General features: G+C 35.0%; 1 protein-coding gene across 9 annotated transcripts in view; it reads left to right on the top strand.

The window, feature by feature from the left end:
- The window catches only part of TNS3 (tensin 3), a 247,589-nt gene that overhangs the window by 122,307 nt on the left and 102,445 nt on the right, over positions 1–22,837 (top strand). For 7 of the 9 annotated variants that reach the window (XM_035316737.1, XM_035316734.1, XM_035316735.1 and 4 more), the window contains 9 exons: positions 4,859–4,908; positions 5,712–5,883; positions 10,551–10,601; positions 11,816–11,938; positions 14,074–14,138; positions 17,411–17,494; positions 20,139–20,251; positions 21,386–21,446; positions 21,573–21,648. In XM_035316737.1, coding sequence (XP_035172628.1) covers positions 4,859–4,908; positions 5,712–5,883; positions 10,551–10,601; positions 11,816–11,938; positions 14,074–14,138; positions 17,411–17,494; positions 20,139–20,251; positions 21,386–21,446; positions 21,573–21,648 — 795 coding nt within the window. Of the gene's footprint in view, positions 1–4,858; positions 4,909–5,711; positions 5,884–10,550; positions 10,602–11,815; positions 11,939–14,073; positions 14,139–17,410; positions 17,495–20,136; positions 20,252–21,385; positions 21,447–21,572; positions 21,649–22,837 lie in introns of those variants that run through there. The other 2 variants (XM_035316736.1, XM_035316742.1) reach the window with 2 other exon arrangements.

The raw sequence follows: 22,837 nt of genomic DNA on the forward strand, positions 1-22,837 counted from the left end.
TGATTATCTGTCTATTAATAGTTGTATTTTTGGCTCTTTGAATTGGTGGTATTTCAAACAATTATGTGGCAAAACATTTCATGAGCTAATTAAAAGCTATGTAAAATGCATTTAATTTTATATATAGATTCACGTTGTCTGGTGTTTATATCAACATTATAAATAGGAACATATAAAATATTTATATCACAAATAAGTCTGTATAATTCTTCCAAAGTATGCCATGATTCTTTAAGTTACAGATTACTCATTAAGTTGCATTTCACTTAACGTTTCTAATAGCAGTGGTTAGTGCTCACTCCAAGAAGATGCCTGAGAGAGAAGATGAACTGGATGAATGCATATCCAGTCCTGGAGGCATGAGTTTTCAGTGATGCTGTTACTCAGAACTGCACATAGATCATGGAGAGCTATCAGCTGCTTAAAATTACCCTAGTCCTTGAATCTAGTTCTTGTATTCTGCTGAGATTGCATTTAAGCAGACATTGTATTATTATTCTTCAGTGCCAGAAGCAGGGCCTTGGAAAAATGCTACTGAGTGATTTGACATTTGAATTTTCATTCCTTAGACTGCCTTATCTCAAAATGGATAAATCATTGTGACACCTGGTATTTCTGACCCAATGTGTGGCCCTCACGTCTAGTTCTACTTTGGTATTGGACACCAGCAGTTTGCACAATAGGTTTTTGATTTTTCCAGAGTGCTTCATAAAAGATAGTAAAGCACAGTACTGACACTATACAAATGAATTTTCCAGGCAAAACTGATCACCCTTCACCATTTATCCTTTCCATAAACTGTCTGATCTTTGAGACTTTACTACTGAGGGTTTTAGCCTATGAAGTGTGTACTAATTGTCATCCAAGCATTATTCATCAAAGTCTTATTCAAGATTTTGAAAGGATGAGGATGATACATCTTTACAGATACATATATATATACATATCTGGATATATTTTTTAAAAACCATTTTTATAGCCATGATTTTTTTTTTTACTTTATAATCCTCATTTTTTCTCTTGAGAGACTGCCTTTTTTCATAGTCTTTCTTCAGAGGGAGTGGATGCAGGTTGTCAGAAAGGTTATTTCTTATTCTTTCTGTTTTTAAGTTATGTTTTTATGTTATTACAGGTTATTTCTGTATTCCTTCTGTTCTGGACTAGTGCAGAAAATGTCTGGAACCTCAGTGCTACCATTACAGCTATACCTATGTCAGATGCCCTGTACTGTACCTGTGTAATGATTCTTTTTTTTCCTTTTTTCCTTTTTTCCTTTTTCCTTTTTCCTTTTTCCTTTTTCCTTTTTCCTTTTTCCTTTTTTTCTTTTTTTTTTCCCCTGAAGCTGTGGAGCAAAGCAATGCTGGGACATTTACCTTCTGATGACTGTTGTGATCTGGTGAAAATGATGTAGAATTAATAATGGGCCGGTTTCTTAGCTTCTGCATCAAATTCTTGGTGGTCTTTGGGATGGTCTCTTCTGAGAACTGCGTTATTGAGACAGTTGGCCAAGCAGACTCTGTAGTGAACCCATAACTGGGTGCAGGTGCCAAAGATGGTAAAAGGAGCAGTAAGGAGGGTGTGAAAAGGAAGAGCTTGATGGCTTGAATTTTCACTGGAAAAGGGCAGTAACACAGTACCTAATATACAATGAATTTGTTCCCCAGCATCATCATTCTGTGCCTGGAGAGAAGACAGTTGTCACTTGAAAAGCAATTGCTTCCCCCTTCTGGCTTTCGTGCAATGACTGTAGCTAAATTTATTTCACCAAAAGGTTCTTTTAACTTACTAGGGATAACTTTTTATTGTAATTGTTTGGGATTGTTCTGTGTGTTATATATTTAGAAAGTCACTACAATTGAATGAATAGGCAAAATGAAGAAGTTTTCTTTGTTCAGAACTCTCCCTCTCAGATGACTGATTTTACTGTTCGCATTGCCAGACAGTCCTAGAGAAACAGGAGAAAAGAACAATGTGAAAAACTCAAAAGAGGAAAAATATTGAGGTGGTCTGTCCTGCTGGCAACAAATGTAGCACTGTTTCCACTGGATCTGTGCTAATTACTACTTTGATTTTTTAGCCATGAGTTAACACCTCATTTTGAGCAATTATTTTTTGTTACTTTCCTCAACACAAAATGTAAATCAGATCTGGTTTTGAAAGATTTTCTCTGTAATCATCAATCCTGGGAGGTGCTATCCTGTATTTGCTGTATTGCAGGGCTAGCCATGGATGGAGTTGATTTTGCCTCTATATGTGGTCTGTATTCTGTACCTGGTGAAACTGGTATTCTGCTGTTAGATGTATAGTTGTTTTGGTTCTCAATGAAGATGAATCCATTCCTATTAGCGAAATTAACCTGAAGTAGCATGGAACTGATGGAAGAATGAAAGACAGTTACATAAGTTCAAGATTGGTTTTAATTGGCTATTAAACCTAAATTAAGTCAGAAGCATGGTAAGATATGACTCACATTTACGGATTGTCTGTTGCAAGAAATGCTCTAACAGCTTCTGCATGTTTGAGAACACATTTAGGTGTACGTATATACGCTGTGTGTTTCACCAAACCTTTATAAAGGTGTTTCAGCAACCATTTTGCCTCTCTGCCATGCCGTTCACTAATTGTCTTCAAATTGCAGCAGGGGAGGTTTAGGTTGGATATTAGGAAAAAAATATTTGCTGAAAGGGTTGTGAAGCATTGGAACAGGCTGCCCAGGGAAGTAGTTGAGTCACCATCCCTGGAGATATTTAAAAGACTGTAGATGTGATGCTAAGGGACATGGTTTAGTGGTAGACTTGTCAGTACTAGGTTAACAGTTGCACTTGATGATATAAGAGGTCTTTTCCAATCTCAGTGATTCTTATGACTCTTTGTTAGATTTTGCTAAATATTTTATCTGTGAGAGGAAAAGGTACTGGTTTATTCATTAACAACTAGTAAACAAAACGAATAGTAAAAAGAAAAACTGAAAAAAAAAAAGGGTACATCAGATACATCACTAGCATCAAGACAAGGAGGAGTGGAAGAAGTGGATAGAATCTAGAGGACATGCAGAAAAATGGGGGGAGTGTTCTTAACTGTTGGTCCATTTGTCAACAAGAGCCAAAAACTGTCCATTTGCTGACTGTAGTTAACATATAATGTACAAGACAATCTTTGAAGGGTTAACTAAAATTTAGTAGTTCCTGGTGCCATCTGTAGTCTATGGGAAGTTTCTTATACTTAATCAAAGTATTTGTGTAAAAGAGAACCAATAATGACAGAGAGTATTGCAGCAGTTGAGGCCATGCAATGCTTAAACCTTCTGACTGCAAACCTAAATTTTATTGATTCTCTTATGAAAGTATTAAAAAATATACTCAATTTATTCCAGTAACAGTCCTGCGAGTCTGAGCAGACGCATGAGCTGAAGTGATTTTGCTTTAGGGGAATTTAGTGTGACTTCTGTACTCCCCTTTGTTCAGTAAGAGTAACTATGCATTAAAGAATGTCATAATTTTCTCCCTCATGAACCTTAGCGAGAGAATTTCTCTCACCTAATTTTAGCTGTCTCAGAATTAAATACCTGTGCGGTAGTCATCTAACTTCCCTTTGTATGTAATGGAGAGAAATGGACAAACCTAGAGGGAAAAGAATCCCTTCCAGAATAGGCTTTTAGAAAAAAAGGCAGCTACTATTACACTAACACTAAATAATAATAAGAAAAGCATCAACAACAAACTTTACATTTAGATATATCTTTTATACAGAGAATCAGAAGTTCATTTTTATATCATGCATTGGTAACTCCATAACAAAAAGACCTCATCCATCTTCCTGCCCTGAATTTATGCTTACTACACAGAAAACTGCACAGAAAAGCTTACATAGTGGAAGGGTAAGAGCTGGAAAACTGATAAACGCTGTCTGTTTTGGCTATGTGGACGACATATACCCAAACTTATGCTAGGCCTTAAAACTTTCCATACAGTGGCACTGTATATCAAAAGCTAGGACACATACAAATACATGACTGGCATGTTTCCTTCCAGAATTTCTGGAAATGAGCTGTTCTGGGCAATTTTAAATAAGTACACCTGATTGCAAAAGGTGTGCCTCACTGAAGTGATTGTTCCCAGTTCCATTAATTCTTGTCCTTACTTAAATAGAACAACAGAAAAAAAGGAAACTTCATGGTATTTTCAGCTTCTCAATCCTTTCTTAGGATTGTGAAGGCTATAGGTAATACAACACGAGTGCTACAGTAAGTCAATAGCTAAAAACTGAAATCCGTGAGAAAGCCTTCGGTGTATTTTTCAGCTTTTTTTTTTTTTTTTTTTTTTGGAAGTAGAAAGGAATTAGGGGAACATCTTTGCCTCTACTTCCTTGGTCTTTATTGGTCACATAGATATATCCATTACTTCTACCTTTTCTGATAAATGTTATGACTAAACCTCTATTTAATCTGAATGAGCAGTCACATAGCAGCTTCCTCTGATAAGAAAATAAGTGACAAAATGATTCTCTTTCCAAACTCCCGCTCACATTCAAGCTCCAGCTTCGCAGAAATCTGTTGAATGTCTGCTTTAATCTTAGTGTAGAGTTACCAAAGACTTAAATGGCGTTAGACAACCAGTACTTTTCTGGTAGTAGTGAGTCCATGTATGTTCTGCATAGAGTTGGACATAACCTGGTTCATAACCACAGTGTTTACAATTGTGATCAAAACATAAGATGATACCCTCTTATCCTATCGTTGTAATTGTTTTCCACAGTAGGGACATAATAAAGGAGGGTGGTGGGGGGAGGGAAGCAGGAACACTGACATAAATGCAGCAAGAAAGCTATTGGATTGACCTTTCTGCTTTATTTGTTCCAGAATTCCAGCAGTGTTTCGAAGAACTCTTTCAGTTGTGACAAGGGATCACAGTAGGTATTTCTTTAATATTTGGTGTAGTAGTGTCAAGTACTGTCACGTTATTTATGGTTTAGATTTCTGAGATAGCTTTCTCTGAGACATGTCCAGCTGTGCAAAGGTAATTTTTACTACCCTCTGTGAGATAACACCTGGGCATATTTGAAGAGCTTACTTTTAGCTTAGTGACTGTCATCTTCTGCTTATTCTATTAAGAAGGATATAGGTATCAGGTAAGGTATCTGGTTTAACCCTCAACTGGGAGAAGTAGCAGAAGTTAGAGGAAACAGTATCTGTAAACTAGCCCATGCAATTACTTGCATTATATTAGTGTCTTTTACAGTTTGGGGAATGGTTTTTCATTCATCTCAGTGTTTCTCAGAGCAGATTTCAAGATGGTATCTATCTGCAATGTTTTACAAACCACTGGTAAATCTATTAATTTATAAAGCATTTGTAGAGTTCTACAGAAAGAGACGCGTGCAGCCATAAGTATCTGTACATTGTGGGGATTTTTGTTTTTGTTTTCTTGCACTAGTGTTTGTGAAAGTTAATTGTATTCATTTTACTGCTTTTCTACATTATTGGTTTCTTCATTATAGCTTTAATGTGAAGATCTCTGATATTTGGCTACCTCTATTTACATCCAGAAATGGAGAATTTGAGTTTTATAGGTGTTTAATAAATTGTAATTTTAATGAAAATTTGCAAACATGAAATGCTGGCTGTATCAGTCTAAGTTGGGATTTCTTCTCATTAATATACTGTTTGTTCTCTGCTGCTTTGTTCTGAACTGCCACATGTAATTTCTCCACAGAAGTGCAGACTTTGATCACATTATGGAGGAGGGCTATGAACTTGACCTCACTTACATCACAGAAAGGATCATTGCTGTATCTTTCCCTGCTAGCTGTTCTGAGGAAACTTATCTCCACAATCTACAAGATGTAACACGAATGCTCAAATCCAAACATGGTGATAATTACTTGGTATGTGTATCTGTCTTTTGTGCCACATCTTCTTCTGTCCTACAGGAAGACCACTTACAGGTTTACATGTACCATTATAAACTAAAATTCATTTATCTAAAAACTCTTTGGTCCACCTTTACAGCTTTATAAGCAAGAGCAAAATTTTCAGTAATGTTATAAGATGTTAGATAAGGATATTAAAAATACCTTTCTGCTGTTGACACTGCAGTCTGTATTTTGATAGTAGATAGTCAAATGCTACAGAGTGATTGCACAAACTGTTTTAATTGTCCAAAGTATACTTTTAAGAGATCTACATGCTGCAGTGTAGAATTTTTTTTTTTTTTTTTCCTAGCAATCTGTTAAATCAGGGTCTTCAGCTTGGGTACCTAATGGTCTCACACCATCATGCCTGGGCTGTCTCTGGTATATGTAATAGTGTTACAGTTTGTTTGGTCCAACTCTTTCTCATTAACTTGATTTAGATGCATTTTTTCCTGCTATTTAGTTTTCTGTAGGAAATTTGATTGTGAGCAAATCTCAAATGAGCTCTATGCAGAGAATATTTTTCTTAATGATGATCCAAACTGTTACTTCTGTGCTGTCCTCTCCCCAGTACATCTGTAACCTATGACATGTATTGTCTCAGCTTGTTCTGTGAATATGAATTTAAAACAAGGACAGTATTTTATTTACGTTTTTTCTTCTATTATATGTATTCTCAGTCAGCATGTTTAAACTATTAGAATCAAATCTCTACAGCTTCAGGAGCATAAACTTTACTCACTGCATAAATTGGTTTACAGAGTGAGTCCACCTAACAATTTAAATATACTATCTTTTGCTCACAGAGGTGTCATAGATGTATTGTCGACTATCTGTTGTCCTCAAAACATACCTGTATTACTTACAATGTTGTCTGATGTTCTCAGAATGCCACCTTATTGCCCTTCCTTCCGTTCCACATAGTGCTGGTAGCTTATAAGGTACAATATACTAACAGTGTGAGGGTGACTTGGATGGAAGGCTTTATGGTTTCCAATTCACCTGTGGTGAGAGGCCTTTCCCATGTGACAGCAATATTTTTGGTATGTGGGAAATAATCTTGTAGTCTCATTAAAGTTAAATCTCATTAAATAATTGGATTACAGAAATCTGCTGTGTGTATTGTAAGTGAGAGAGATCAGGTTGAGGAGATGTCCTCTCTTTAAGTGGGATTGCAATCATTTTTTCTTGCAACATTTTGATCTGAGTTTAATTATTTATTTAAAAAATCTGTACCCAGTACTTTGGAAATCTGCTGACATGGTCAAAAGAAAATTTGATACCCTTTGCTCAAGAATGTTTCTGCAAATTTTCACAATAACCTGGCAAATCATAGCCAGGTTATAGAGCTAGAGATCTCATTTTTAAACTTTATCTGTTATTTCTCATGTTTCAAAGATCCCTTATGTCTGCTTGAGAGATATATCTATAGCAGGAAAAAGCAAACAATCTGAAAAAAAAGAAACCATGAAAAAAAAAACACCACACACACCCAAAAATCCACCTACAAGTAAGCAACTCTACTGAAGCTGATGAGAACAGTTTTCTTCTTTCATTTGGTCAGGGCCTGAGCTAAGAGAAATTATACTATAAATCAACATTTGTTGTTCTGTATCTAGCTGTTCTCTTTCTGGATTTTTGTATGTGGTAGATTGTTGCCACTACAGTCAATAGTGAGAACAGAGAAGGGGGAATGAAACACCCGAAGAACTGTGTTTGTTTGAAAAAACAGCCATTTCATAGAAAGAGATTTAGTGGATAGAGTAAAGCATCCTTTTATTCCCCAATAAAATGATCTCTTGGTTGCAAAGGAAGGCATGTTTTCTTGCAAGATTCAAAGGCTTGGCTACAAATGAATGCTGTTTTTCACCAGTACTTTCAAAATATAATTAGTATAAACATAAACAGTTTAAATGCACATTTGTCAACTGAAAAACTCAGTTTGCAAAAAATAAATTTATCGTGTTTCTGTTTTAATCAACTTTACCAGTAATATATTTGTCATGTATTTGCCATGCTATTTTAACAGAAAAGTTTGCCATGCATTGCTCTTGCAGGAAAGGAGTAGTGCTCAATTATTCACATAGTTTTAGCTTTTAGAAAACAACAACAACAACAAAAAGCACAACGTTATCAGTTTGTCTATCAGTTTGCCACTTAAGAATTTTTATTTCAGTATCTATTAGTTATGATTATCAAAGCAGTTTTCCTGATGTTAATTTATAGCATTGATAAATGAACAAGTTACCTTATGTCTCTCTGTATTCACGTGTTCCAGTGGTATTTTTGTATCTGCAGTGACTGAAAGGTAACAGAGTTCTTTGAGGAGTAAACTATAGTGACTTAATTCACTCTAGTTAGATGTGTGTACACAGAAGCATACAGAGCAGTTGATAAATAGTGACTCATTTATGTCAAAGGCACAAAGAATGAGATGGTAAATACTATTGTCTAAATTCATATTCAGCTCTTTTGTAATAGCAAAATAAACCCCAAACCCACTGCAAAGATTTGTAAAAAAAAAATAATAATAAAAAATTTAAGTGATTACCCTGCAGCTTTAGCATATGTTAGCATTTGTTACTGGTTAGACCAATATAAATGCTGTGCATTTTCTTGGTCCTGCTTATGTAAATGATATGATAATGCTTGTGTGCTGCTGTTATTTTCCTAGTTGGAAATATTTGTTAATTGTAGCTCATGTCATGTTTTGGCCACAGTCCTCTTTGCCTTGCATTATACTCCATACGAGGCCTCTGCTGACTTCAGCGTGTAAGTTCAGTCCCACTTGGTGGAACAGTTTTGCCTGCTTGCTCTCCCAGTCTCTTCTCCTTAATGGAATGGGCTGCAGACTAGTGAATTGTTCCTTGGTCAATACTTAATGTTGTTATGACCGCAGTACACCTTTCACGTTTCAAAGTTGCAGCTGCATGCTATTTGATTCTTTTCCGTTCTGACGTTTTGTATTTCTGGTCATTTGATAAAAGAGCAGACCAAGCGTATGAGCCTTCAATGTCTTTGTAAAAGTCTCCATATTTTTTGGTGCTAAAAGGCCTCCATATTTTTGTTCTGTTGCCGAGCATTCAGCAGATTGAGAGAATTAATATTACCTTACTAGTACAAGTTTCTTCACAGTTCAGGATTAAATCACACAGGGGTGAAGAGTGTTTCCTCTCTGCTGTTTATAAGAGGAAAGGGCTTCTTTTTCCCCAGTTGCTTTGTATTACTTCATTTTTTATTCATTAGATGAGGTCTTAAAATTTGGGGAAAAATCATTTAAGTTTCATAGAATGCCCATCTTTCCTGTACAAAATCTAAGTAACATCTAAGTAACTATACCTTGATTATACCAAAAAGGGGCTAAAAAGAATGCAATTAATCTTCCACTTAAATCTAATTGCAGAATATGCTTCTCCTGAAAGCCTTTAGTGAACACTTCTTTTGTTTCATGTGGAATGTTGGTTCCATGTCTTCTGGTCTCCATTCTGAGATGACAACTACTATAGCATCTCAGTTTGATCTCTACTGTATAGGTTGACAGGAACTTGGCTACATCCCAGGATTTGAGTTTGGCACCTGATACTGCAGTGACATATCCATCATGAAAAAATGTGTATGATAACACACAAGATATGCAAAATGTTCTTAAATATGAATACAAAATAGAGGGATAAAGAAAAGTTCTCACACAACAGCGCTTGTGTACATACATATATCTATCCACTTATATCTGTATAATACAGTTGGTATTTCTGGAAGAATAACTGTAGTCTTAATTTCAAATGTTGATACATTTTCCTGATCCAAAATAGTATGGATGATGCATATATGAATTTTTGATTGCTGTTTAGCTCTGTAGCAGTAATCTGTTTAAAATTCAGACAGATCATTGGAGTAAAGACTGTTCCTAATTTTATATGGATGTTTAAGCTTTCTTCTTTTTAGAGTTTGAGGTCAATTGAAGTGATTAATGACCTTTATGGTCAATATCATGTGTGATTCCATAACCATATGCAGCTTAAAATATAAGCAGTTTTCTTAGATACCATGTTAGTGGTGTTTTTTTTTTCTTTCTCTGGATGTAATTCTTGTTTAAAAACTGCAATTTTTCCTAAAGATGGTTTAATGTCTTCCTGCTTCCACTTTGTCCATGAAGAGCAGGCACCAGCTTCAAAGTGATTTAGCGTAGCTACTCAGTTCTTAGCTTGTTTGTTGAGACTGCTCATGCCAAACACTCAAATTCAAATGCGTAATACATAACTACCATCCTGGACTTTTCCTTTTGAATTCTTCTGCTGTACAGTAAATTTGCATAGTGTCCAGATATACCCCTCTCAGTATACCCCTGACTAAAATAAAGCCACGTGAAATAAATAGAATGTTAATATTTTTACTGTCCTTTTTTTGAAGTGTGCATTTAGTTTCATCATATAATAACTGAGTTTACTATAGGGATTGCCTAAATTGCATTTGGTAATGTTACCTGACTTTAAATGTTAATTTAATTCAGTAAAATAGTAGGCATACCTGAAGTCCTACCACCGTCATTTCTATTAATAATCATCTGTTTAAAATACAGTGACTTACTACATAAATGGTGAAGTCTTGATCGTTGATATATTTTCTTTCTTTCTGAACAGGTGCTAAACCTTTCCGAAAAGAGGTATGACCTTACCAAGCTTAACACAAAGGTATTGCCTCACTTCCATAACACACCTCTTTTTCTATAGCGTTAAATAGAACTTAATTGGCATGACAAGCCTTGATACAGAGTAAGATACCTTTTGGAAGATCATAAAAAACCCGTATGCCTCCCTTCTGTATTTTTATTTTTCCCCAGGTACTGTTTTGTGCCTGTTATGTCTGTGCTTTACAAAGCTGTTTCTGTTGTTTTCTTAGACTTTATACATAGTAGCCTGTTGTGGCTACTGGAAAATTCCTATTGAGTGAAATAAATTTTGCTCCAAGCATGCTTTTCTTTTTGCACTCATGGAATACTAGGGATTATATATTGTAACATAAAGTGTAATGGCTGAAGGTAGTGAACTCAATTCAAATATGAGCTTTCCTTTTGTGTTGTCTTTTCATAGTTGCTTTGTAAAATAGAGACATAAGGAAAGGACTTATAAATGCCTTTTGTTTTTCCTCAGACCCTTTCCCTTCTAACTGTTGTATTTGTTGTATAAAATGAGATGCAGTTGCTCTTCAGCAACTGTTGTAAGGCCTGAGTAGCACAGATGTATATTCATAGTAGTAGATTTACATATGCTGCCTGAGAAGACTACTAAAAAGACTTTTAATTTTGACTAGTGAGTATGTTATTGGTCGTGAAGGATTTAAGTTGTTCATGGTTACTGCTTTTGTTAGTGTTCGATATTGTTACTGTTAAATATGTATATAATAGTTTGAGTAAACAGTATTATATAGTGACTAAAATTGAATAGAAAATATGAATGAATCAAATCTGTTGTACATGAAGAAAAGAAATTGCAAACTAAATAAAAACAATCACAAAATATTTGCTCAGGTCAGTCAACATTCTTCATTCTAATTTTAACATTATAAGTATTTTACTATTATAAAATACCTGAATTTCTAATTGAAAATTCTTTAAAGATCTTCAGAAATGTTGAGATGTATCAGTGGTTGGTGGGTTTGGGGGAGGTTTTTTTTGTTGTTTCTTTTTACAAAATGCTAGTATTTTTCTTTTCTTCTTAAAAGGTAGCCACTACTTCCCCTTAAGAAACCTATAAACATGTATTTACATTATGGCATTCAAATGTAGTGTGAAATGATTGCCAAGGATTGGAAAAAGAGAGGATACTCCTAGCCATCAGAAGCTAGAATTTAATAGGCAGCATTATGGTAAAGGTGACTCTTGTTAATGTTATTTGTTTAACTGCAGATTATGGATGTGGGGTGGCCTGATCTCCATGCACCACCTCTTGATAAAGTGTGCACCATCTGTAAGGCTATGGAGTCATGGCTGAACAATGATCCTCAGCATGTGGTGGTGATCCATTGCAAGGTAAGTGAGCTTTGTGTGTACTCATTGACTATCAGCTTGAAATCATTCTCAAAAAGGTTGTCCTTATTCAGTTAAAAAAAAAAAAAAAAAAAAAAAGTTTGCTCTTTTCAGTGTTGCAAATGGTGTGCCAAAGCTTCAGTTGATTTAAGCAGCAGTAGTTTACTGACCCTGCATGCTTGTTATCACTTCCTTTTTATGATAACTAATGGTCTAGCTTCTACTCTGAGTATAGCATGCAGTTATGTAAGTTTGCTTTTTCAAACTCAGTAGTCAGTGCTACTTCTGTGAATTTACTTAGATTCTTGAGTTTTTCCAGCTCAGTGGCAAACTCTTCAGAAGCGTTTCATATTCTGTGACATGGATTTTGTTGTTGGATAAGGCTAGGTAACATTTCACAGGCTTGACTTCAGTCAGTTGGGTCTGCATTGCAGATCAACAGAGGTTAAGTGTCCAGATGGCTTTCAGTATGCTAAAGTGGGTGTTCAGGCAATTACCGGCACGACGTAATACTGTTTTCTGGACCACATTTTTTGTCTGTATTGGAAAACATGGCTGACAATGTTAATATAGCACAGTGATTATACTGACTAATGGCTCATCATCCCTTTACAGAATAGCGCGGCTGTAGGAAATGAGGATATTAAGTACCTCCTGGCCCGAGACGGGTTCTAACTATCTATGTAATTGCATTGTCATACAGTAATGCTATTATTGTACAGTGCTGCTGCTTCTCCTTGCTCACAATGAAGAGAAATAAAGAAAAGCCTTAATTAAAAATAAATAATATGAATTCAAAAAAGAGTTGGCAGTTGTGCTGGTGATATAAGGCAAATCTGTCTCTGTATTGCTGGCAGATATTACTCTAAACAGAATGAAGGTGTTCTTCACGCCAAGTTGTATAATCCCCAGCCCTCTATTTCTTGCAGGCAGAATGCCATGATTATATGAAACACTACTGAATTCTTACTAGCCCCAGGACTGCAGCCAGAAGAATGGTCCATACATGGGACAAAAGAAAAGGAGGCAAAATATTATTATGTATTTTATTTGCAAATTGGTACTGTATAGTTGATTAATACCTCTTGTTAATAACTTAAACATTTCCAAACACAAAAATAGGTGTAGCTCTCCTGTGTCAGCTGAGAGTGTCAACTGGGAGTCTGAGAATGTTATGAAATCAGTCAGAATTACCACTTGGTAAATTGTACTGAATTTAAGTCATGTAAACTATTTAATAAGGTCCATAACATTTTTTAAATACCTCATAGAAAAATAAGCAGCAGTTGTAAGTCTGAGATGTTGTGGGGTTAAGGAGGTAAAAATGACAAAACCTTTCAGAGATCATATGCTTTCCAAAATACGTATTTTATAGCATTTCATAACAGAAGTTTCAACATTGTCTAGACTTGTCTTAAATGATCGCTGGAAAGAATAATATTAAATAATGGTTTTGGTATGAAAAGATACCGAGCATTTTAAATGCATGTTTAAGAAATAATTAAAAGTTTACATCTATTAAACTTACTGAATCTAACATTTAAAAATATACCAAGAAAACTTAGTATTACGGCTAGACATATATAGGAGTTAGTGTTCGCTTGAGGACCCCGCTCTTGGTTATGAACAAAGAGCTAGGAAGTCATTAGTTAAGTGATATTTTCAAACACAGGCTAGGAATTCAAGTTCCCATACTAAAGTTTCAATATGATACATGTAAGTCTTCAGCCTCCTAAACTGATTTCCACTGCGTGCAAGAGCTTCTGAGCACAGAGGACAAAGATTAATGCAAATAACCTGATGGGAAAAATTCATCACTGCAGAATAGCTAGATACTGGCTTTGCTCTGTGTGATGTTGGCATCCATTTGTGCAAGCTTTCCTCTCCATCACGTAAGACTTGACAGACATGTATAGAAATCATGCTTAGCATTTTTCATGTCACTTGTAAACAACCTTGCAATTGAGAGAGAAGTCCATGAATACTACCATTCAAACGACACAGGAGATGCATGAGCGAAGGGAGTCTCTGAATCTTCTGTCTTAAAGTCCTTGTTTAGCATGGGTCTTAAGCCGAACAATGTTCAATTATATGCAGCATAGGTTAAATAAGTTGTTATTCCCTTTTTCCCAATACAGGGAGGAAAAGGAAGGATAGGCGTAGTCATATCATCGTACATGCACTTCACCAATGTTTCTGCAAGGTAAGCTATGAATAATATAAATAAATGCATTCATGTTGTGCATTTTTTACAATTAGGAAAACATCAGAAAAAGATGTCTTGTAATTGTAGAGCTACTCAATTCCCTCCTTAAGGTTTGCTAGCCAGGCTTATCAGGAATCTTGGAACATGTCTTAAAGAAGCAGTTTTCTTGTGGTTCTGTTTTTAGCAGGAGGTTGGACTAAGTGAATATCTAAGGTCTGTTCTAACCAGAGATTCTATGATTCTGTATACAAGTTATCTAAAGGGTCTTTCAAGATGAATGAAGAAATGTTTGAAAACATTTTTATATAGTGATGCAATCTTTAATTTATTAAACACACACATTTGCCACATCCATGAAGTTGTTTCTCTTGAATCAATGAGAAACTATTCCTAAAGTACATATGGAAAATAATTACTAGAATCCAGAACAAATATTTTAATAGGGAATTCCCAGACATTGATCAAAGTGCAGAAAGCAGTTTATGACATAATCTGAATTTTATTTTGCAGGAGCAGGTCTTCAGTCAGTTTAAACAATAGGTGTCTGATTGCTGTTTCAGTTGTTTCTTAGAGAGTGCTCCGATTACAAACTGACAATGAACAATGTGTATCAATAAAGATGAAAATTCATAAACGCTGTCAAACAGATGAAAAGTATCTTATTTTTAAATCAAATTGTTTTCTGTTATGAGATGGTACCTGCCTATAAATACATTTTACTAATGGCATAACAGAAAAACATCTGGATGTGACATTGTAGAGCCTAGTGGTGAAAGCTGTCTTCTTTTACAAAACAAAGTCAGAACTCCTCCAGTTAGGTTTTAGGAGAGGAGTGAGTTTGGAAGCCATCCTTTAAATTTCTGTGTATCTGACAGCTCCTATTAAAAGCTTAGCTTTCTGTTTAACAATGAGGTTGTGAGGGTTAGGGGAATTTCCCAGCTAGGATTTGTATATCCCTAGCATTATCAAGACTCTTCAAAATGGTACACAGTAAAAGAACAGAAACAGGAATTACTGCATATGCTACTGTTGAGCGTGCTGGCTGCTGTGTCAGAAACAGTACTCAGAGAGAAGACTTCATGGATCCCTCACACTAAATAAAGTTTCCAATTGCTTATATGCACATACCAAAAAAAAATCTAGGCTTACTGAAAAATGTTTTATGATACAAAACTGTTTGGATTATATGTTACAGATATCTGATGTTCTCATTTAGGAAGGACTAATGTGCAGTCAAACTTAACTTGGGCAAACAGAACTCTGTGAGATAAAAAGCTTTACATTTCTGCATTTTTCTTACCTTTATAGGGTTAAAATAGTATTGGTGATGTGTGGTATGTGTATTGGTATGTGCTCATTTGTGATATGTGTTGTCTTAGAATCATAGAATCATCTAGATTGGAAAAGACCTTCAAGATCATCAAGTCCAACCATCAGCCTGACCCACCAAATCCCATCACTAAACCATGTCCCTCAGTTCCAGGTCCACACGTATCTTAAATACCTCCAGAAGTGAGGATTGTATTACTTCCCTGAGCAGCCCATTTAAATGCTTCACACCCTAACCATCAAGAAATTGCTTCTAAAGTCAAATCTAAATCTACTCTGGTGCAACTTCAAATGGTTTCCTTGCTTCACATGAGAAAAGAGACTGACATCCCTCCTTGCTGAAACCTCCTTTCAGGTAGCTGTAGGTAGTGATGAGGTCTCCCCTCAGCCTCCTTTTCTCCAGACTAAACAACTCCAATTCCCTCAGCTGCTCCTATTTTTTCACGTGATGATCTTGTCATATCTTACAACATACAACTGTTATAAAATGAGTTCATCCATTTTGACATAAACATTGAAGTCCAATCATCAACTCTATGACACTTATTTCATAACTTTTTTTCAAAAGTGTTCTGTATCCTTCCTAATATTTGTCTACTGGTTCATTAAACTTCGATATACAGTTCTTTTACATAGTGGTTACAATTAAATTTAACTTACAATTTGGAAATATATATTTAAAGAAAATCATTTGTTCTGAGGCAAACTGTACTCCATTTGTCAACACTATAGACAACTACCACCCTGTTCACTTTCCCAGATCATCCTCCCCCCTAGTCTTTTCCAGACTCGACTAAATTAATGATTTAGTGAGAGCTATGACTCTTTCCATATTATATATATATATATATTTGTTTCTTATCACTACGGGATGTTTAATACTGAGGCTGTGAGAACTCAAATATCACAGATTTTATTTTAAAGTCATAGCTCTAGAACCAACACTATCTCTAGTCTTTCAGCTTCTTCTAATACTAAATATACAACATAAACATCATAACACTATACCCTATTCTAGCAGACTTGTCTTCATGCTGCATGTATAATGTTACCATCGTTATTGGCATTGTAATATCATCCTTTGGAGATGAGAGGTTCTGACGTTTTCTGGGCCTGTGTCTGGATGAATATGTACGTCTTTCAGAGGGGTAGCATAGGGCCAACAGTGTGTTTATGTGCGTCGTTTTGCCTTCCTTCACACAGATGCAGAAGATGTGCAGGAGAACCATTTCTATTCTGGATAGAGAATGGAAGAATTTTTTTATTTTTTAAATGTATTTCCTTAAGTGTATGTTTGAAGAGTTTGTAGTTAACTGACGCAAATGATTTCTTCTCTAAAGATTGATACTTTTAAATAAAACATTTGCTCCATTAGTTGCTTAGGGTAGAAGAAACAAAGACTGAATGAATTGTTTGACTGCTTAAATGATCCTCTAGCCCGGCATCCATGGCACCTCATGTACTGAGCTATAGTCAGAACTAGATAATGGTTTTCACCTCCATAGTGTTGCTGTAGATTTTTTAAAAAGGGAATAAATGTGTATTTTTCAAAGTGAACTCACCTGTTTAACATTGAAGAAATTGTGGCAAGTATCCCTTTTGCAACCTGAGCTGCTTGGCTTTGGTAATTCTATTGGATTACAATGTGCTGGAAATATGCAATTGAATAAGGGAGAGGGTGCTTTGCCTCACGAAGAAAAATGCCTTAAGGTGTGGAATAAGAAGGTGTCAACAAAAAAGAAAAAAAGAAAAAAAAGACATTTCTTGTCTGACCTGTACGTGCTAGGGTTTCTAGTTAGGTGGTACTTTCTTTTCTTTTTCTTTCATTTCCTTCTTTTTTACTCCAACTATGTTGGCATATTTTAAGCAGTAACCTGATGAATTTCCAAGATAACCCCAAACTGGAATAACAGTGTGTCTCTGTGTCTCTCTTTTATCAGTGCTGATCAAGCTCTAGACAGATTTGCTATGAAGAAATTCTTTGATGATAAAGTTTCAGCTTTAATGCAGCCATCCCAAAAAAGGTATTTCTAATTCATACCAATAAGAAATGTCACTGTTATCTTCTGCCCCCATACCTTACTCCCTCACATGCTGTGTAAAGGCTATTTCTACAAGATCCTCCAGTGACTTCTGAACTGTCAGCACTTTATCTTATGTTAATCTTCCTTGACTGATTCAATAATTACTGTTCACTTTTGGTTTTAATCAGCCAGTACACAGTATTTTTTAGAAGGAAAAGGCTTTGTTAGTAATTAGGTGACAAAAATAACAAAAAAAAAGGCACTTGGTTTTGTTCATCTCTAAACAAGAAAAGCTTTCACATTGCCTCTTGAACCCATGTGGTGACCTGCACAGTCTTTTTTCACTTGGAAAATTGTAACACAGTATGACATTAGACATCAAATAAACTTTTCATAAACAAATTTACTGGCTTAATTCTTTTCCAATTTTATGTCTGCATATATGTCTTGTATTTTAATAATAAGGATTTGAGAGTAGTTCCTTACCAGTTACAGAGGTGTGGACTTTAGGAGCAAAAGGAAATAGATGTTCTTAATTTCTTCCTGTCAAGAGGCCTTGTGCATTAATTCTATTTTATGTTATGTTAGGTTAAATTATTATGAGCACCCCTGCAGCAGTCACGTTTCTGTGACAGCCAGGGATACTCACAGCAGCACCTGTGTCTTGTGCCTTATGGCAGTTTTTAACAATCACGTTGTCAGAAAGCTTCAGTTGCTACTGACATAGGTGACCTATGTGCAAATCATAAAGGTAGAGATGAAATAGATATAAATGGTAGTATCTTGGTATTATACCCTCTTTGAGGAGACATGCCTAATTCCTTTATGGTGTCTCAGTTTGTCTCCTGACTGATGGAATTATCATCTTTACTCAGCAGTATTGAAATTGAGCTTCCTTTACTGTCTTTGAAATACATGTGCATGCATGTACTTTGGAACGTCACTCTCCATAAAAACAGAAGGGTTTCTCCAAAGCATTTGTCAAAACTGTTCTCCTATTGGACCTGGACTTTTCTACCTTCGCCTGATCTGGTAGTGGTAGTAAGGCTATTGCAGAGAAAGGTAAGACCAGCTCTGCAATATTCCTGGCTAATTTTATCATGACTTTTGACCCTATGTTGTTGAGCTACTGGCATGAATCACTCTTCTATTGTCCCTTTTCATTGAAATTATTATTGGCTAATAAGTTAGCAATGTCCAATTGTCCAAAATGTCCAAAAAAATCCAGTTGGTGTATAACCACGTATAATTTAGGTGAATATCAAAATGATAAAGTTTGAAAATACACCCATTATTTGTATTTTGAATTTTTTTTTTTCACTAAATTTTGTCCTTAAATAAAATAATCGGACCGCGAAGTTTGTCACTCCTCTAAGTACCACTTAGCTTCTCTCTAGCTGCTAGTCAGAGGCTCTAACAGTGGAAAGGAAACCAGCCATGCTATAGACTACAAATCCTATTTGGAATCCATTCTGACAATACTTAGAATGGATACTTTCTTTCATATAAGCCATTGGAGGTTTGTCTGAATAAGAAGTGCAGATACATAGCCTTCATATTTTAAATTTTTATATAAATATTCAGGATAAATCTTTGAACACGCTTCTTAAAAGTTTAATACCTGTAAGCATCTCAAGTGCACTGCCGTAAGAAATGGGGTTCAAGAATTCAGATGAATTTTTGGAATCATTAAAAACAGGTAGTGGTAGAGAGAAAATGTTCAGATTGAGATGTCACTGGTAAGATGCTTTACCACTGGCTTTTGTCCCATAGGTGTCACAATTTAAAATTTGTGCTTCAGTAGTAACCAAATATTTTCAGAAAGATGTAAGGAAGAACCCAAAAAGCAAAGTAGTAGTCTTAATATTTCAAAATAAAGTGAGCCTTGCTAGTTTTCTATAAAAAGAAACCTATTCTAAACCACCACAACCCCCATTCTGAGGTAGTAAAGATGTCATGGCTGAGCAGGGTATTTTTAGCTGTAGTTGTTAACAGGAGCATGGTTGTTACCTGGAGCATGGAGTAAGTGTTCAGTTACGGAGATTCTTGCTTATTTAAAGAGCTAAGAGGAATTTGTTTAACAAACACTACAGTAATATTCACTTGCATGTACATACTTATGAACTCATGATCAGAACAGGTATTAAATGGCAGCAATACAATGATTTTCATGTTGTTATGGTTCTGCACTTCTCAATATAAAGATGTTATTTGCCCAAATTAGCCTTTATGCTAAGATTTCTGATGAGGGCACTTGTTGCTTTTGTTTTAATGAAGTGTGCTACACTGTAAATGCAGTGGTGCTCATTTCATGCTGTTGTACAAGCCAGTTCAGACCTACAGTTGCAAATAAAAATGTGTACTGAAATGATTGACATCACTATTGCTGCTAGTACTTTTCTTATAGTGATCTATATAACTAAAATGAAGACATCAACAGTAGCAATGTAACAGACATGTATTTATTAATTTGGTGAATTAAAGCATCCTTTTATGCTGATTTATGAAGATTATTCTTATGGAGTTGTGTGTAATGTCACAATGCTATTCAGTATGGACTAGAAATATTAGTGTAAAGAATGTATTTCCCCAATATGGTTGCATTTCTAATTCTATCTAATACAGAAAATTTTGTATTTTTTAGATACGTGCAATTTCTAAGTGGTCTTCTATCTGGATCTGTGAAAATGAATACAACCCCGCTTTTCCTACACTATGTTATTCTCCATGGTATCCCAAGTTTTGATGCTGGAGGAGGTAAATCACCTCTCTTCTCATATCCATGTATAGGATTACAGCCTTTTGTCAGTCTGGACCTTTCTAAAAATCCTGCATAAAACTTAAAATAGAGTTTGATATCAGTCCTTGATATCAGTCTGAAAATTCCTAGGAAGTGAATGAGGAGAAATGTTCTGAGAATACAAAAAGAAAATGCATGAAATAAATTTTGTCCTCTATTAAATGAAAAGATGATGCCTAGATTCTGAATAGCTGTGCTCTCAGTTCCTGCAGCAGAGCTGAGAACCTGATCATTTCATAGTCAAGTTTCCTCCTTCTTTAGGAAACAAACGTGATCATAATTACAACTTCTTTAGAGTGGAAATCTTTAGAGATTGGGTTTTCTGTAGAATAGTTATTTGGATATGGTTTACTTCTGAGGTGATCTGCTATAATAAGTGGCTTTAAAGTTAAAATTTCAAACCAAGATACTGTGCTAGAGCTTTAACAGCATGGTAAAGGTAAAGCTCTTTATTTTCTTCAGCCAAGAGTTACATAGCACCTGTCTTATGAAATGTCATCAACATGAATTTATGATGCTCCATTTTAAATTTATGATGCTCCGTGTGTTTTATATTTCTAAAATTTGTCTGTTTTCAATAAAGAAATAATATTGTTAGTTGTAGTAAGAAATTTGAGGTACTTACTAGATTTGAAATAAAAATTCAGAATAAATATTTTGTTTAATTTTGAAAATGTTTTTTATTTTGTTTTGGGTTTTGTTTTTGTTTTGTCCATTTTCTTTCTTCCCTCATTCATTTTGCTTTCCTCCAGAAAAAGTGGGAAAGATAAAAACACTTCAAAAGAACAAAGTGTTCCTTTTAACTTTTCTCACCAGAATGCTTTAAAATCCCCTCCTCTATTCAGAACTAGTCTAACCAGAAAAAAGACCAGAATAAAATCAACTATTTCATAGAATAAAATCATACACTTTTTCAAGGGAAAGACAGTTTTGTTTGGAAAGATATTTTGACAGTCAACAATGTGGCAGTTTGTGTGCCATTTTGCGCAGTCTGGAATGACTGGAATTTCAGCATGACATTTCCTAGTTGTAAGATTGAGATAAAAGGAAAAGAATTACAGAAATTGTCCTTTTTGTTGACTTTTTTTCAGCTTGTCGGCCTTTTCTGAAGTTATACCAAGCTATGCAACCGCTGTATACATCTGGAATATAGTAAGTCTTAGGCATTTTCTTTTATGCTTGAATATGTTTTAATTATTACAATTACAGAATTACAAAATCTTACTTTCTTGTTTGTTTCTTTAAACCATTTATTTTTTTCTTTTCCTTCCTGTTAAGTAGCGTAGGACCAGAAAATCAAAGCCGAATCTGCATTGCCATAGAGCCAGCCCAGCTTTTGAAGGGTGATATTATGGTAAGTTAATTGTACAGAATGAAAGTCTAGTACTATGCCTTTTAGATTATAGTCTCTCTTGTTTTGCGTTCTTGTAATAAATAAAATAAATAAAAAGAGCAAATAGTTGTAGACATGCTATAAAATAGGTTTCAGTTAATATATTTATCATCCTTGATTTTCATATGAAAGAAAGATCCTATAAAGCTCAGACTACAATGTTTTAAGGAGCCAAAACAATTATTCCTAGCATTTCCATTTTGTAGCATTGCCAAGTACAGTAGTGCATGTTGTGCTGTCTTCTTTATAAAAATTGCCTTGGGCAGTATTTGTAACTCAGTATTAGAATATCCTTGTCCTGCAACTTTGCAGGCAAGATCCGCAGTTAGGAAACTATATCCTGTTACAAAACTACCTGACTGATTTTAAATTAGATGGGGACTCAGAAAGGTGTAAAATCAAATAAAAGTTTTCTGATTCTATGAGTAAAACCAGTATTTGGAAAGCAATCTGTGTGTAATTTGCTATGTAGAAAGTATAACTGTGGTTGAATTGCAGCACTATTATTTCAAAACTCTTTGCTTTCTTTCTTGCTTGTCATTTGCAGTTATGCATAGGGACAGTAAAGAAAGATAGTTGTTGTGCCTTTCAATTTATTAAACTAAGAGGATAGAAGAACAAGGCAAATGAAGGGAGGGGTGCATTGTCAGGAAGAGTATTCTTGGTGTATATATTGCTGGTAGGTTTCAGAATGTTTTTTTTTTTTTTTTAATTTATTTTTTAAACTGAGAAATGTTGGACCTCTATGTAAGGGTATCAGACTTTTTTTTTTTTTTTTTTAAGGTAATCTTTTTATTTTCCTCCTCCCTTCCTTTACCCTTTTTTTCCTTCCCCTCCCCATTCAATTTAGTGCATTTTTTTTTCTTTCACTGAAAAACGGAGAAGATAAAATAATTTTAAATATCCTGGTATTAATTGCTATATTCTGGAGGTTTGGGACAGTTACACATTCAGGAATATTTGTTACTCATCAGAGGGCTGTTGGTGCCAATGCAAATTGAATATATCACAAAAAAAATCAATCTAAGACAAATTAAGTGTATCTCAAAAGCATTTTTAAAAGGAAAAATGAGCTTTTCACTAATTTTTTTAAAGAGGGCAACTTCATTAATCCCATGCTCTTACTGCAGGTAATTCTTGTGAACAAGAT

The sequence above is a fragment of the Oxyura jamaicensis genome, chromosome 2 (genome assembly GCF_011077185.1).
Source record: "Oxyura jamaicensis isolate SHBP4307 breed ruddy duck chromosome 2, BPBGC_Ojam_1.0, whole genome shotgun sequence".
NCBI lineage: Eukaryota > Metazoa > Chordata > Aves > Anseriformes > Anatidae > Oxyura > Oxyura jamaicensis.